The sequence below is a fragment of the Coffea arabica genome, chromosome 2e, assembly GCF_036785885.1.
Source record: "Coffea arabica cultivar ET-39 chromosome 2e, Coffea Arabica ET-39 HiFi, whole genome shotgun sequence".
Taxonomy (NCBI): Eukaryota; Viridiplantae; Streptophyta; class Magnoliopsida; order Gentianales; family Rubiaceae; genus Coffea; species Coffea arabica.
Genome location: NC_092313.1, coordinates 47,139,673 through 47,154,939, shown reverse-complemented (window position 1 = coordinate 47,154,939; position 15,267 = coordinate 47,139,673). Strand labels below are relative to the sequence as shown.

At 36.2% G+C, this 15,267-nt stretch overlaps 3 protein-coding genes across 3 annotated transcripts in view; all 3 read left to right on the top strand.

The window, feature by feature from the left end:
* Nucleotides 1-2,188, top strand: part of LOC140036313 (uncharacterized) — a 31,812-nt gene extending 29,624 nt beyond the window's left edge. Inside the window, exon 6 of the mRNA XM_072077673.1 lies at nucleotides 2,047-2,188. Coding sequence (XP_071933774.1) covers nucleotides 2,047-2,188 — 142 coding nt within the window. The remainder of the gene's footprint in view (nucleotides 1-2,046) is intronic.
* Nucleotides 2,189-2,772: 584 nt separating this feature from the next.
* LOC140036312 (uncharacterized) lies at nucleotides 2,773-3,321 on the top strand. The gene has a single exon (XM_072077672.1). The coding sequence runs from the start codon at nucleotides 2,773-2,775 to the stop codon at nucleotides 3,319-3,321; it is 549 nt and encodes a 182-aa protein (XP_071933773.1).
* Nucleotides 3,322-7,599: 4,278 nt separating this feature from the next.
* Nucleotides 7,600-9,483, top strand: LOC113729102 (auxin-binding protein T85-like). The gene is made up of 5 exons (XM_027253434.2): nucleotides 7,600-7,774; nucleotides 7,887-7,993; nucleotides 8,316-8,519; nucleotides 8,714-8,781; nucleotides 9,081-9,483. The coding sequence occupies exons 1-5, from the start codon at nucleotides 7,690-7,692 to the stop codon at nucleotides 9,187-9,189; spliced, it is 573 nt and encodes a 190-aa protein (XP_027109235.2). The 5' UTR covers nucleotides 7,600-7,689; the 3' UTR covers nucleotides 9,190-9,483.
* The last annotated feature ends 5,784 nt before the right edge of the window (nucleotides 9,484-15,267 follow it).

Here is a 15,267-nt window from a genome sequence, read left to right as displayed (position 1 = left end):
TGTTAAAGTTAGAAATATAGTTTACCTATATGATCATAGAAGTGGTGTCGCTTCTAATAAAAGTTTGGAGTAATCTTTTATACATGATCATGAACTAGGATGAGCACATGGCCAGTAATAGTGCTAAAGATGAAATGTTTTGTTGGATGCAAGTTGATTAGTTCATGTGTGTGATAATTCTATTTTAATTTCAAATCTTGGTTTAAGCAATCTAACCACCTTGATTTGATTAGAACTTGTGAATTATTTGCACTAAGGAAAAGTTTAAAATGAAAGTTACTTTTCTTTATGCATGATATCATAAGTAATGGTTTAGCATTTCATACTACATACTAAGTGGGGGAATGTTGGAAATTAGTTTGTAGTATGAAAATTGATCATGACTTTTGACCTGATTTTTCTTTTCATGTATAGAAGTTTGATTTATGAATTTTCTACGAGAGTCATTGGTACATTGATGTATCTTCTCAAGTTCATTAGTTCATTTATGAAGCCACTCAATTCATTTACTTGGTGTACTAAATTCATAAATAGATATTAAGTGGAGATACATTGATGTATCTTCTCAAGTTCATTAGTTCATGGAACTATTTGAAGTACTAAATTCATCAATGAACATTAAGTGAAAATATATTGTTGTATCTTCAGTGAAGATATATTGTTGTATCTTCTCAAGTTCATTAGTTCATGTATTTGGTGTGCTATATTCATAAATTGACTTTAAGTGAAGTTCATGTACTTTTGCTCTTGGATTGCCTATAAATAGAGGTAGTCCAAACCTTTCTTGTGGCAACTTGTGCTTAAGCTATTTTAGATTTCTAAAACCAACTTCTTGCATCCCTTTCTTGCGAAAATTAAGTTTAAACTTGCGGTAGGCTAGTTTTCATTTCCATTATATCCTAGAGGTAATTTGCCATCTCAACTTAGTTAGCAAGATAGTGGGGACATATAGCGCCTTAAAGAGAGTGATCGCCTTGGAAACTCTCTTGAATTCCCCAAAATTAGTTAAATTCTTGATATTATTCTTGTAATAGCTCAGTAGTAGATTCCATACACATGTAATCCCCATATTCTGCAACATCAGCAATCCATGAAAACTTCCAAATTGGGGGAGCCCTGAAATTGCATTGTGGGATAAGCCAAATCTCAATCTAGAGAACACAAAAATTCTATATTTCCAATAACCCTAACACAATAGATCTCTTATCATTTAAAATTTCATATATATCATATAATGATACCTTTATTTTGTATATGAATAGTTTTGGCTGAGTAGAGAAAGAGGATAAGAGAGAGTTATTTTGCGTATGAATAGTTTTGGTTGAGTAGAGAAAGAGAACGAAAGAGAGAAAGTGTTAGAACTGAAAAAAAAGAGAGGAGAGAGGAGTTGCAGAGAAATTTGCCGATTTATTATGTCATGTACATTGGGTATTTTGTTAGAAAACTTTCCTTTCACGTATTTCATTATTTTGCTAGGGGTACCAAGCCCATATGCCAAATTGTGCAAAATGCCACAAGTGGGGGCCATTTCCGTTTATGGATAGTTGGATAATTATCATCCATTAGAATCCAAACCATTTAACACCCATTTAGTAATTGGATTGAACTGGATTGGATCAAATTTAAACCATGACCCAATTAATAAAATCAGAAATGATCCAATTATTCATTTACTAATTGAATTAAATGGATTCGACTCTGATCACCATTACGGATGAGATATACTTCTAGGATTATAGTTCACTCTGTAGTTTCACTAGCTGTCTATGTCTGGTGTGGTTTGATCTGCAAGTGTAGAATTCAATTGACACGTGGAGCCGAGGATGAGTGACTTTCTTCCGGATTGGGTGAGGTGTGCTAGTTGTGAGTTTACAGTTCACTTACTGTGCATGGCTTTCTAATTTTCTTTAAGGCAGATTGAGAGGCATTTTATTCTTCTTAAGGATTGCTTTGTGGTTTTTTTTTAGCTTGTACTCATGCAAATTGTTAGCTTCAATATAACAGCATAAGTTTAATGGTGTTTCCACGTGTAACATTGGCTTGAAGTTTGAATTTGCAATTTACTTGGGGAGAAGCAACACTGGCTGTACAAGAATGGAGAACTAGTTCCCAAGTACCAAAGCCCATCACTTCAACAGAGGAATCTGATGGAAAGATGGACGGTAACCAACATGGTGAAGCAAAATAGTGAAGGAAGTAGACACCAGGAATTAGCTACAACCAGGAACAGTCGGTGAAGGACAGGGAGAAATGTATGGTAAAGGACCAAGCGGAGGGAGATGAAAATATGGAAATGGAACAGGAGGACAACCGAAACAATGCTCATGTGATTGATAGCATTAACCTGAAGGAACAAGTAGGGAACACTCCAATAGGTAGTGAGACAGTAAAGTCAGCTTGTGATGGAATAGGAAAAAAAGTGCTAGGCCATGCTCTGAATTCTGGAATTGCAAGAAAGGAAACGGAGGAAATGTTGGTAGACTCAGAAACACAGGTGACTCCAGATACTAAGAGGTCAACTGAAGGAGGAAAACAAAAAAGAGGAGTCAAAGGCCAACTCAGGAAAAGACAACCACTCAAGAACATCACAGGTCAACAAAATGAAACACAAGCAGTGGGGAAAAGGAAATTCCATCTTGTTGATGAGGAAATGGAAGAAGCTAATGAACAGGAACAAGCAGGGAAAAAAACCAGAATGGAGATTAATAAAGAGCAATGTGAGATGCAGGGGGAAGGGATGGGGATCAGCCTTACCTGGTCCCCCAATAATCCATGAAGGTTATGGTGTGGAACTGCCAAGGAGCGGGGAGCCCCTTGATAGTTCCCCAGCTGAGGGAGTTCAACACACTCCTCTCCCCTGATATGATCCTGATGAGTGAAACTAAAAACAAGCAGGCAGTGATGTACCAAATACAAAAGAAGGTGGGAATGGAAAATAGTTATGTAGTGGATGCTGTTAACAAGGCAGGTGGTATGGCTTTCTTCTGGACAAACTCAGTCCAGGTGAAGGAGGTGCAACACACGGATTTCACCATTGAAGTATTGATAGAAGATGGTGAAGCAAGAATTAATTGGTGGTTAGTTGGTATATACGCCAGCTGTGAAAAACAAGTGAGGAAAAAGCAATGGGACATAGTAATTGAAAAGAAAAAGGCCTGGGGAGACAAGGTGATAATAATAGGGGATTTCAATGACATAAAATGTAAAGAGGAGAAATGGGGTGGAAGGGACAGAGATGAGTGGACATTTTTTGACTTCAGAGAGTTCATGAGAAGGAATACACTGGTGGACATTGGATACGAAGGACTGCCCTGGACCTAGAGGAATAGTTGGGATAAAGAACTTGAAATAAAAGAAAGACTTGACAGAGGGCTTTGTACACCTGAATGGCAAGAAGTTTTTGCTAATGCGAAGTGTACTCATGTGGAAAATTGGGCTTCTGATCACAGTATTTTGTTACTGGACACCTGCCCTGCAAACAGAAGAAGGAAAAGGAGGTTTTATTTTGATAAACGGTGGGTATAGCATGAGGAAGTCCATCAACTGATCAATGAAGCTTGGAATATAACATGTGAAGGATCCAGGATGTACAAGGTTACCAAGAGGATAACAAGTTGCAGGGTTAAACTCCTAAAGTGGCACAAGAGTAAGATTGGCAATGCAAAAAAGAAGATTGCAGAGATCAAAGAGGAACTAGTAAGGAAAAAGGAGCAACACTGGAAAACAGTAAAGGGAGAGATTGCTAATATGAAAAAACAATTGACAAAGGCATATCAAGAAGAGGAAATGTTCTGGAGTCAAAAAGCTAGATTGCAATGGCTGAGGGAAGGGGACAAAAACTCCAAATATTTCCATGCAGTGGTGAATGGGAGGAGGAGGGCAAGCAGAATGAACCAACTTCAGAAAGGTGATGGAAGCTGGACAAAATCAGAACAAGAAGTTGGACAGGAAATAGCCAAATACTATAGGCAACTCTTCACTGCCTCAATAGCTGCAACAAGGGAGGACAGCATTCATGAGATACTTGAGGGGATTCCAACCACAATCACTGAACAAATGAATAAGATATTAATCAAATCTGTGGATGAGAAGGAAATTAAGACTGCAGTGTTTTCCATGAATCCTAATAAGGCCCCTGGAAGTGATGGTATGACTCCTCTATTCTTCCAAACTTATTGGGATATCATTGGAAAAGATATAGTAGAAGCAGTTCAAGCTTTTTTTCATTCAAGTTACATGCTAAATTCCATTAACCACACACTCGTCTCCTTAATTCCCAAAATCCCAGCCCCTACTAGCTTAATGCACTTTAGACCCATAAGTTTATGCTCTGTTCTTTACAAAATCATTTCCAAAATCTTAGTGAACAAGCTCAAACCTGTGCTTGATAAAGGCATAAGCAAAAATCAGTCTGCCTTTGTTGCAGGTAGACAAATCCTGGATAATGTCATTTTAGCTCATGAATTTCTTCATCATCTGAAAAATAAAAGAAACGGGCAAATGGGATATATGGCTATTAAACTCGATATGTCTAAAGCCTATGACAGAGTGGAATGGGATTACTTGAAGTCAATGATGAAAAAAATGGGTTTTTGTGACACCTGGATTAAGTGGATAATGAACTGTATAACTACTGTGTCCTACTCTTTCAGTGTAAATGGAGAAGCAAGAGAACTTGTAAAGCCAGAGAGAGGATTAAGACAAGGCGATCCCCTTTCACCATACCTATTCCTAATCTGCTCAGAAGGCTTCTCCAGCCTACTCAGAAAAGCAGAGACCAGTAAGAAGATTGAAGGAATGAAGATCAGCCGGAAGGGTCCTACACTAACCCATCTCTTTTTTGCAGATGATTCGTTGATACTGAGCAAAGCTGATCCAAAAGAAGCAAAAGAATTGAAGGCAATCTTAAACAAATATGAAGCAACATCAGGTCAACTAATCAATTTAGAGAAATCCTCAGTGTTCTTTAGCAAGAACATTGAGCAGAGGGTGAAGGAAGCAATAGGGGAAGAACTGCGAGGAATCCGAGCTGTACATCAAGGGAAGTACCTGGGGCTGCCAATGATAATTACACGATCAAAAGAACAGATTTTTGGGTTTATAAGGGTCAACATAAGGAAAAAGATGAAGCATTGGAAGACAAAGCTACTCAGTCAAGCAGGCAAGGAAACTCTATTGAAGGCAATAACTATGGCTATGCCAACGTACGCCATGTCTTGCTACAAGCTTCCCCAAAAGCTATGCAAGGAAATTAGTTCACTGATGGCTAAAAGCTGGTGGGGACAAAAGGAGAAAAAAGATAAGCAGCATTGGATTGCTTGGGAGAGATGCACCAGATTCAAGGAAGAAGGAGGAATGGGATTCAAAGATATTCAGCAGTTCAATAAAGCCTTACTTGCAAAACAAGTTTGGAGAATAATGACCCAACTCAACCTTCTGGTAAGTAAGTTTCTGAAAAGTAAATACTTCAAAGATGGTTCAATGCTTGAGAGCAAGATCCCCAAAAACGCATCTTGGATTTGGCAAAGTCTTATGAGTGCCAGAGAGGTAATTAGAGAAGGGTGCAAAAAAAGGATAGGAAATGGAAGGGGGACCAACATTTGGGAAGACAACTGGATCAACAACAACAGTGGAGGAAGGATCAAAACTCAGAAACCAGTGTGATGTAGCCTGCAAAAGGTCTCACAACTCATTGTTCAGCATAGATGGAATAGAGTGTTAATCTTTAAAGTTTTTAATAGGGAAGATGCAGAACACATCCTCAATATCCCAATAAGCCTGGCAGAAAGAGGAGATTGTTTGGTATGGAAACACTGCAACACAGGCCAATACACTGTAGCATCTGGCTACAAACATTTGCAGCATGAGAAGAGGAAACGAAGGGAAGAAAGTAACAAAGGAGAAGGATGCAGCTATCAACAAACAGATAGGAAATTATGGAAGGCACTTTGGAAGTTACCTATCAAATATAAGTTGAAAATTTTTGTGTGGAAATGCATCAATAATGGGATACCAACAAAGGCTCAAATCTTCCATAGGACACAAAGAGGAGAACCGATATGCTGTGGATGTGGAGAAAAAGAGGAATCAATTGAGCACATGCTGCTGCAATGCAAGATAGCAAAAGGAATATGGAAATTTGCATTAGTTAACTGGGACGGACTGGAAGACCAAACAGGCTGTTTCAAACAATGGTGGACCTCCATGATGATGCATGCAAGAACCAGGCAAGAAGGTGATGATCACATAGCGCTAACTGTCAATGTGCTGTGGCAAATTTGGAAATCGAGAAATGCCAGAATGTTCAACTCAACACAACAGCATCCCCTTAAAGTGAGTGAAAAAGCTGCTAAAGAATGGAAAGAGTACCAGGAAGCAATTCAGCAACGGCCAAGGAAAAGCACAATAGAAATAGGAAGGCAAGAAGAGAACAATCAAAGAGAGCAAACTGGCTCAGAAGTGGTAACGCTAAAGCTGGCGACCCAACACCAGAATGGAAACAAATCCTTTGGTATAGGCTTCACAGCTGCGATTGGCGCAAGCCAAGGAATTGCAGCCTGGTCGCTAAAGGAAAGGCAAGCAGGGAACAAAGCTCAAGACAATGCAGAGGCTGTGAGGCTTTGTATGATCAAAGCAGCAACAAAGGGATAGCGAGACATCAAGATACGAATTGAGGATAGAAAGCTGCTTGACCAAATACGAGCCGGAAAAGCCAGGAGCTTGGAGTCAGCCACTATAATAGAGGACATACAAAAAATGACTTCATGGTTTCGAATGTGCTTTTTTGATAGGTTAAATAAGGACATTGATAGCCTATGCTATAGTTTGAGCAAAATTGCTCTTTTAAACTTTTGTGACATGGAGTGGAATTACTCCACCCCAGAGTGCTAAATGCACTAATGTTAAAATAGGAGCCCTTGCTCCAACAGTGTATAGTTTGGTTGTGATATAAAATTCCTAACATTTCGGAAAAAAAAAAAAGACAATTGTACATCAGGTTTTGAAAAGATTTAAGTTTGATTTTATATAGAGGATAGAGTAGAACATGGTACGGGCGTGGAAAACCCTTGGTTTTGTACTTAATAGCTACAATTTTATAAGGATGAAGGAATTGAATAATGAGTCATAAACATGATAAAGAAGAAGACATAAGCGCTGAGGTCCGAGAACAAGGGCACTTCTTGGTCCCACCAAAGCATGAATTGTCAACTCAACAAGGCCAATAGTAAGTGCAAGGCTGATAACAGGTCATAAGAAATAATTCTACACTTATTTTTTCCTATTTTTTGGGTACAACAAAACGTAAGTCATTGTTCACTTTTTTAGCATACTTACTATGATTTTATTCTCCATCATGTTAGCTCAGTATGAATTAGTGTAGAAATTAGTGTAGTTTTGTTTATTGTATCTTGTCCTCATATGTTGGTTCGGAATTGGCATGAATGCAGACGTAATGCAACCCGGCGGCCTAGTTCGTGCTGTTCCCCAGCCCTGCCCTGCTCCCAGAGTAAACTATGTAAAAGTCAGATATTCTGGGTAGGTAAAATAGTTCGTTATCTGGACCCAAATTTTTTATAATCTGACTCTTTTAAAGGTTGACCTTGGGTGAGTGGGGAAGGACAGTCTACTCTGAAGCCTGAACCAGAGAAACAGAAGAGTAGTGCGGAGACTGCAGAGTCTGTAGGCGCAATGTTTTGGCATCTCTTAACAGTTTTTGCAGCAACGGCTCTTCACTTCAGTGCGACTGGTGAAGCTTCTGAATGTTTGACCGATGGCAAGTTTATACTTCTCAGGATTCCAACTCGTGTTTCTTTTCATTCTGCTTTCTTATTGAGTTGTTTTTGTTCAACAAAATGATTGAAATATTATGTGGATCATGATAAAAGGTTTTCCATTAGTGAGAAATGTTAGCAAGCTTCCACAAGGTAGCTTCGAGATTCCCGGTTTGTCTCACACCACCCTTGCGGGTTCAGTCTTGCATGGCATGAAAGAGGCAAGACACTATTTTGTCGGTATTTTTACAGCATGTTTTACATCTCAAGTCCTTAAATTTTTACAGCATGTTTTACATCTCAAGGTCGTGCTTCTCCCGCTTCCTCTCTCTTTGCTAAAGTTCGATCAGTAGCAGCAGCTTCAGCTTTATGATTGTCCGTACATGTCTAATTCAGCCAAATTGTTAACAATTAAGCTATGGCATCCTACTAATTCCTGATGCATGTTTGTTTGGAAAAGTAGGCAGATTGAGTATTAAAAGAATAGAAAGGAAAGAAAAAGAGTAAATTGTTGAACTAGTTACTTCTGATTTAAACTTATAGGTTGAGGTATGGCTGCAAACATTGGCTCCGGGAGCTCGCACCCCAATCCATAGACACTCATGTGAGGAGGCATTCCTGGTCCTAAAGGGGAGTGGCACTCTCTATCTTACGACAAATATGCACCCCGAATTCCCTGGGAATCCACATGAGTTCCGTATCTTCTCAAATAGCACATTCCTTGTCCCTATTGATGATGTTCATCAGGCAAATTCTCCTCTCTATTCCCCTCTATTTTTTATTTTTATTTTTTTGGAGGAGGTAGCCAAGTTACATACTCTGTTTCTTATACTGACATCAAAATTAGTAGTCTGTTATATTTGTATTTAACAAATTTTCGAAGATCACAACTTTGTGTCAGTGCCTTAACATCACGGTACTTCAATTACAATTGATACCAGGTCTGGAACACAAATGAGCAGGAGGATTTAAAAATTTTGGTTATTATATCTCGTCCACCTGTGAAAGTGTAAGCATATTATCCTCTTTCATCCACCTGTGAAAGTGTTAGTGTATTATCCTCCTTTACGGCAGATAGCTAACAGTCCATCTTGAATCCTGAAAGCTGAAGATCTAAAGACAACAGCAATATATTTTTTACATGTATTGTGCAAAATCATCTTCACTAGGCTTTTTCCAACATAAAGTTCGTTCACTCTCAGCAAATAACTGTCCATCAAATCAATCATCAATACGTTTCCCTCCGATGCATACCGAATTTTGACGGGTAGTATATATTGAACTTGTCATCTGGGTTCTTCCTTTCAGGTTCACATATGATGACTGGTTTATGCCACATACAGCTGCCAAACTACTCTTCCCTATCTTCTGGGATGCAGTGTGTTACCAGACGCCTTTGGAAAGAGACGAGCTTTAACTTTCCAATACAAAAATCACTTGGATTCTGCTACACATTGGGTTCAAAAAACACTTAGAAATATATCCCAGTATAACGCGTGCTGTATCATGATTTTACTTGTGTATTTTGTAAACCTTCCTTTTCTGCTGAAATTGGGGTTTGAAACTCTGAGTTCGGCACAAACTGAGGTCCATTTGATTTCCACCTGTATGTTTCCATGCTTGCAGAGGTACTTTTTATTTTTGTCAAAAACTACATGTGATGAAAATTTTACAGTCATGAATGAAGTATTAGATAAATTTCCTGCAGAAAGTTACTGGCATGGAAAAAGAGATAGGTTTTGCTGCAATTTACATGCAAATGGACTAATAATTAAGCAAGGCCATATTAAAACTCACTTAAAAGTGGATTAGCCCTCAGCAGCCGCGTTCACCTTTTCCCATTTGCCTCGTTTTAGAAGTTTCCCTCGCAAGAATGACATACGATTACTGTCTACAGCAAAACAATAACGCATCATATTACCCAAAATGAAAAAATAAATACAACAATAACGCATCATTTTACCCAAAACAAATAAATAAATAAATATATTCTATGCATCGACAATTTGGCATCACATTTTAAAAGATGTGCCATTGACTCTCTATAGATGATAGGAGTGGACAAGTAGTAACGTGAGTATCCAATCCATATATATAAAAGGAGTTTCTAGGGTGATGGTTTATGTGCCTCATGGAAGGGGTAATTTAGTGATTTAAGGTTTGCTTTACTAAATTGGCTGAACAGATTGTATAATAGCTTAATGCATGGGAAGTGGTAGACTTTATGGTCTTTATCAGCTTTTAATTACAAAGTACAAACTATTATACAAACCACTATGAAAAGGTGGTTTAATTGCAAACTTAATCATATTCCTGAATTAAGACACATTTAACGGGAAATAAGTGGAGGAGTTGTGTTTTTTTGCCGTTGCTATAGTAACCTCCATCTGCTGGAATTCTTCTCATTTAATTATAGTTTTCACGGACAGCAATTATGCTGTGTATTAGATTGGGATTTTGCTTCCATTTTGCAGCAGTTTTCTGAACAGGTACGTTTTGTTGAGGCCATCCATTTTTTGGTTTTTAGCATTAGGTATTTTTGTGTTTTTGTTTTTCTACAAGCAATCTATAACCTTTGTATGTGTTGTAATGTTCCACCGTTTGAGTTGAGTTGTCCATGTCAAATTTCTAAAATTGATAAAATGTTTTAATGTTTTCTGTTGCTGCAATTTGTGGATAAAAGTATTCTTCAACTGTATATAGTCGATAATTACTATCTTTATGCAGATAGTTATTGGACTTGTTTTCCCATCTGTTTAGTTATCTGCTTTGAATCAAATTATTTAGCATGCAAATTATGTTTATATGTAATTACTTATTTTGTGTTGGACCAACAACAAAGAGAATACTAGGTAATGGCTGCAAAACTAACTAGAAAAAGGTTTCAAATCGTGATTACAAATCACTTTCCTTAAGGCTTTATTCATCCACTATAATGTGCAAAAGACCAAGGATGAATATCCTCTACGATAATATGAAGTTTGGTTACAAAAACTCTACTCTAAGTTGTTATAACCCCCAAAAAACAAAGAAGAGAAGAGCAGAAATTTTTCTAGAACTTGTAGATCTTGTCTGCAGCCAAAAGACCACAAATTGATCCATATAAATAAGATTTCATGTCCCTTAGATGGTTATTGAATGTTAGAAATTTGTTTTGTCTAGAGATGCATCCCTTCAAATGGCGGTTGAATCATTTGAAACTCGAAAGGTTGCAAACACAATAGCAGAAAGTTGAAAATTTGAAATTTTCAATAATTGAAAATTCTTTAACAATCCCCAGCAATTTTCAATATATTGAAAATTTGTTTATAGATCACTGAAAAATTCTGATAATCTATGCATAAACAATGATGTCTTTCGATTGAACCACCATTTTCGTGTTAATTGAGTATAACTTGTTAATACTACTTGGTAGACAAGTTTTGAGTCTCGAGTATATGCAACAAACCACATAAATTAACATACACAGATTCACTTCTCTTCAATTTGTTTATACAAATGATATATTAGGTCTTGTATCCCTATCCTTTCATGAACCTGTTCAAAGTTAAGTTCTAACTTTGTGGATGCCATCAATCCAACATTCATATAGGCAAGCTCTTAATGCTCCCGCCATTTATAGCATTTTACAAGACTTGTTAAGAACTCTAAGTTCAACCTTCCAATTTCAAGCGGGAAAAATCACACTACACCTTCTGGGATGTTAGGCTGGTTGTTATAACTAGTGTTGAATCAAGGTTCCATTGTTAGTGATTCATGGATTGGACTTCAATCCCATCTCATTAGATGTTTTAATTATCATTTCCTTTGTTAATCCCTTAGTTAAAGGATCAGCCAGGAGGTTCTCTTTTGATCTTACAAAATCTATGGTTATCACACCATTTGTGATCAAATCTCTTACTAGACTATGCATTAATCCAACATGTCTAGATTTGCCATTGTACACTTGGCTATAAGCTTTAGCAAGCGTAGCAGCACTATCACAATATATGGAGATTGGTGAAATTGGCTTTGGCCACATAGGTATCTCTGATAGTAAATTTCGTAACCATTCAGCTTCTTTGCTAGTTGATGCCAAAGTTATAAATTCAGCTGCCATGGTGGAGATGGTTATGCATGTTTACTTCTTGGACGCCTAAGAAATTGCTCCTTCACCTAACATAAAGACCCATCCACTTGTAGAAGCATGATCATCTTTATTTGTCATCCAACTACCATCTGAATAACTTTCTAATACTAAAGGATAGCCACCATAGCAAATGTTATAGTCTTTGGTATGTTTTAAATACCTCAAGACTCTAGTTACACCTAACTAATGCTATTTGTTTGGATTACTTGTGTATTCACTTAACACGCCTACAGCCAACGCTATATCTGGCCTTGTACATGTCATTGCATACATCAAATATCCAATCACTTTGGTATCAGCCAATTGAGACACAAGATCACCAACATATTTAACAAAGTCAATTTTTGGGTCAATGGAAATTAAGGCAGGCTTACAATCTGTGAAAGCAAAATTTGTCCTTGTTCTCTCTTAATTCTTATTCCTAGGATAACATCGGCCTCTCCCATATCGTTCATTTCAAACTTGCATCATAGCAACTTTTTGGTCTCATTGACTTGTTTTAAGTCAATACCAAAGATTAACATATCATCCACATATAAGCAAATAATGATACCTTTACCACTCATATACTTGCTATATACACATTTGTCCGATTCATTAATTTTGAACCCATTTGTAAGCATTACCTGGTCAAATTTTGGTGCCATTGTTTTGGTGCTTGTTTTAATCCATACAAGGACTTTACAAGTCTATACACTTTGTGCTCTTGCCCAGCTACAACAAACCCTTCAGGTTGTTTCATGTACACTTCTTCATCCTATTCACCATTAAAAAATGATGTCTTGACATCCATTTGGTGAATTACCCATTTTTGGATTGAATCTATCACAAGTAGCACCCTTATGGTAGCTATTCTCACTACCGGTGAGTAAGTATCAAAATAATCAAGGCCATGTTTTTGAGTAAAGCCCTTGGCAACTAATCTAGCCTTAAACTTGTCTATGGTTCCATCCACCTTCAATTCCTTCTTGAAGATTTTCCAAGCAATTAGCTCAAAACATAGTGGTAAATCCACTAACTCCGAGGTTTTATTGGCCATAATTAAGTCCATCTCATCATTTATAGCCTGTTTCCAAAATGAAGCGTCATGTGACTCCATTGCTTCATCAATGTTTTAAGATCGGTTTCGGTATTAAAGCAATAAGGAATAGTATTAGTTATTTCATACCTTGTCCCTTCAACAAGGTAAGTAACAAAATCTAAGCCAAAAGACTTCGCCTTAAAGATTGTAAGAACAACAACAAAGAGAATACTATGAAATGGCTGCAAAACTAACTCTCGCGCCCCATTTTTTGCGATGAAAATAAGGTGTTTACAAAAGATGTGATTTTATTTAAAAATAAGTGAAAAAGGACCTAGAATGGGACTTTAAAGAATGCGACAATTTGGGTCCAAAATTTAGTTTAAAAAGATTTTTAAGAAAAATAGAAGTCACTACTTGGTATTGAATTTGGGTGTACCAAGTCACCCAAAAATATTTTTTGATAAAAATAAAATAAAATAAAATAAAACCCTTTTCGACAACTCCAAGTGTTTGAAAAACAAGAGAAAATGAGTTCGGAAGTCACGGTTGAAAAAAGGGAAGGCAAAGGTTCGATTAACTCAAACCTAAGGCACCCTTTCAACCTAGTCTAAACTAGTTGCATGATTTAGTCAAAATTTCTCTAATCTAACCCTTAAATTTATCACGTTTGAATGTTTCCTACATAGATGCAGACCTAAATTTAGAAAATAACGAAAGGGACAAAATGTCCATTCAAGGGTTTAATTGATGCCAATCGCATTAATTGTGAAGACCAAAATAATTCCTTGAAGGGGTCACGAGTATGCGAATGATTAAATTAAAAGAAAAAAAAGAAAATTAAATTATATACATAGGTATAAGTGATCAAAGGAAAAGAAAATGCAGCATAATGGATATGAGAGGTAAAAACTCGTAACATAATTTTCTTATACATGGATTAATGGGTATTTAAACTAAAAAGTTGTAATCACCCATTTCCCATGTTCAAAGAATAATTTTTCTAATCTAGACAAGCAAATGAACTAACTTATTTTGCGATTTCTTAAATGAGATGCAATTCTAAATGATATGATTAACACATATAGAGGATAGGGGATAATATAATAGACAATATCATGCAAGTAAGAAAATATCTTAAAAATAAAAATATGCATGAAAATGTAATGAATATCACACAAAAATGAATCTAACGCACGAACGTTCTAAGAATCTAGCGTTGGACTAACCCATTTCTAAAAATCTTTACTAGCGTTGGACTAGCAAGTAAGTGGAGGGAGAAGCCACAACTAATGTTGGACTAGTGTGGTGACGTCATGCATTAATAATATATAGTAAAACAAATAAGACATAAATTAAAACAAATAAACACATAAGAGCACATAGCACGTAACACGTAAGTATAATATTTAGATGCAAAAATCCTAAGGAAAGCGGGTAAAGCATATAACACATAGGTCACATAAACACACAAAACCTACCTATTACAATGGGGAATCTAACTACAATCTAAAATGGAAAAATATAAAAAAATAAATAAAACCTATTTATTCTATCTATTACAATAGGGTACCTAATTACAATCTAAAATGAGAAAATATAATAAAACAAATCTAGTTATCCTATCTATTACATTTTTGAGGTATTTAAATGCCTCTCAAATAATTATAAAAATTAACTAAACAAATATAAGAAAATTTGAATGAACATTTAGATCAAATAAATAAAGCATATAAAAATATATAAACACATAGAAACACGTAGGAGCACATAAGAGCACGTCATTGACATTGACATAATAATAATAGGGGTACCTCCCTTTTGAAGTGATGACTAAATGGAGTCAAATTGCCCTACTTATACTCAAAATGAACAAAAGAATCATGACACCAATTTAATTGAAAAATAATAATAATGATAAAAATACTAAATTCATCTTAATATGTCAAACGTAAAGAAATTTAAGAACATCTAAAAATTACAAGTTAAATATATTCAAAAGTAACATAATTAGCAATTAAAGAAAAGAAACAATCATAATAAAAAGAGTCAAAATTCACTAGGGACTAGATTGCAAAAATTGAAAAACTTTAGGGGTTAAAAATATATTTTTTAAAGTTTAGGGGTCAAAATTAAATAAAAGATAAAAGTTCAGGGACCAAAGTGCAATTAATTTAAGGACCCAAGTGAAAGAAATTTAAAATGTGTTAATCTTAGTCTTTAGTTTTTGATATTTACAAAACAAATGAATGATACTAATATCTATTCAAGATATACTTTCAGATCAAGTGCAAATCAGATTTAAAGATCAAGTGCAATTGAAAGAATCAAAGGTTGCTGAAAGC

Coding starts and splice junctions, on each gene's coding strand:
- LOC140036312 (XM_072077672.1), top strand. CDS start 2,773: ATGAAGGTTATGGTGTGGAACTGCCAAGGAGCGGGGAGCCCCTTGATA.
- LOC113729102 (XM_027253434.2), top strand. CDS start 7,690: ATGTTTTGGCATCTCTTAACAGTTTTTGCAGCAACGGCTCTTCACTTC. Junction 7,775..7,886: donor TTCTGAATGTTTGACCGATG/GCAAGTTTATAC, acceptor TCATGATAAAAG/GTTTTCCATTAGTGAGAAAT. Junction 7,994..8,315: donor TCTTGCATGGCATGAAAGAG/GCAAGACACTAT, acceptor TTAAACTTATAG/GTTGAGGTATGGCTGCAAAC.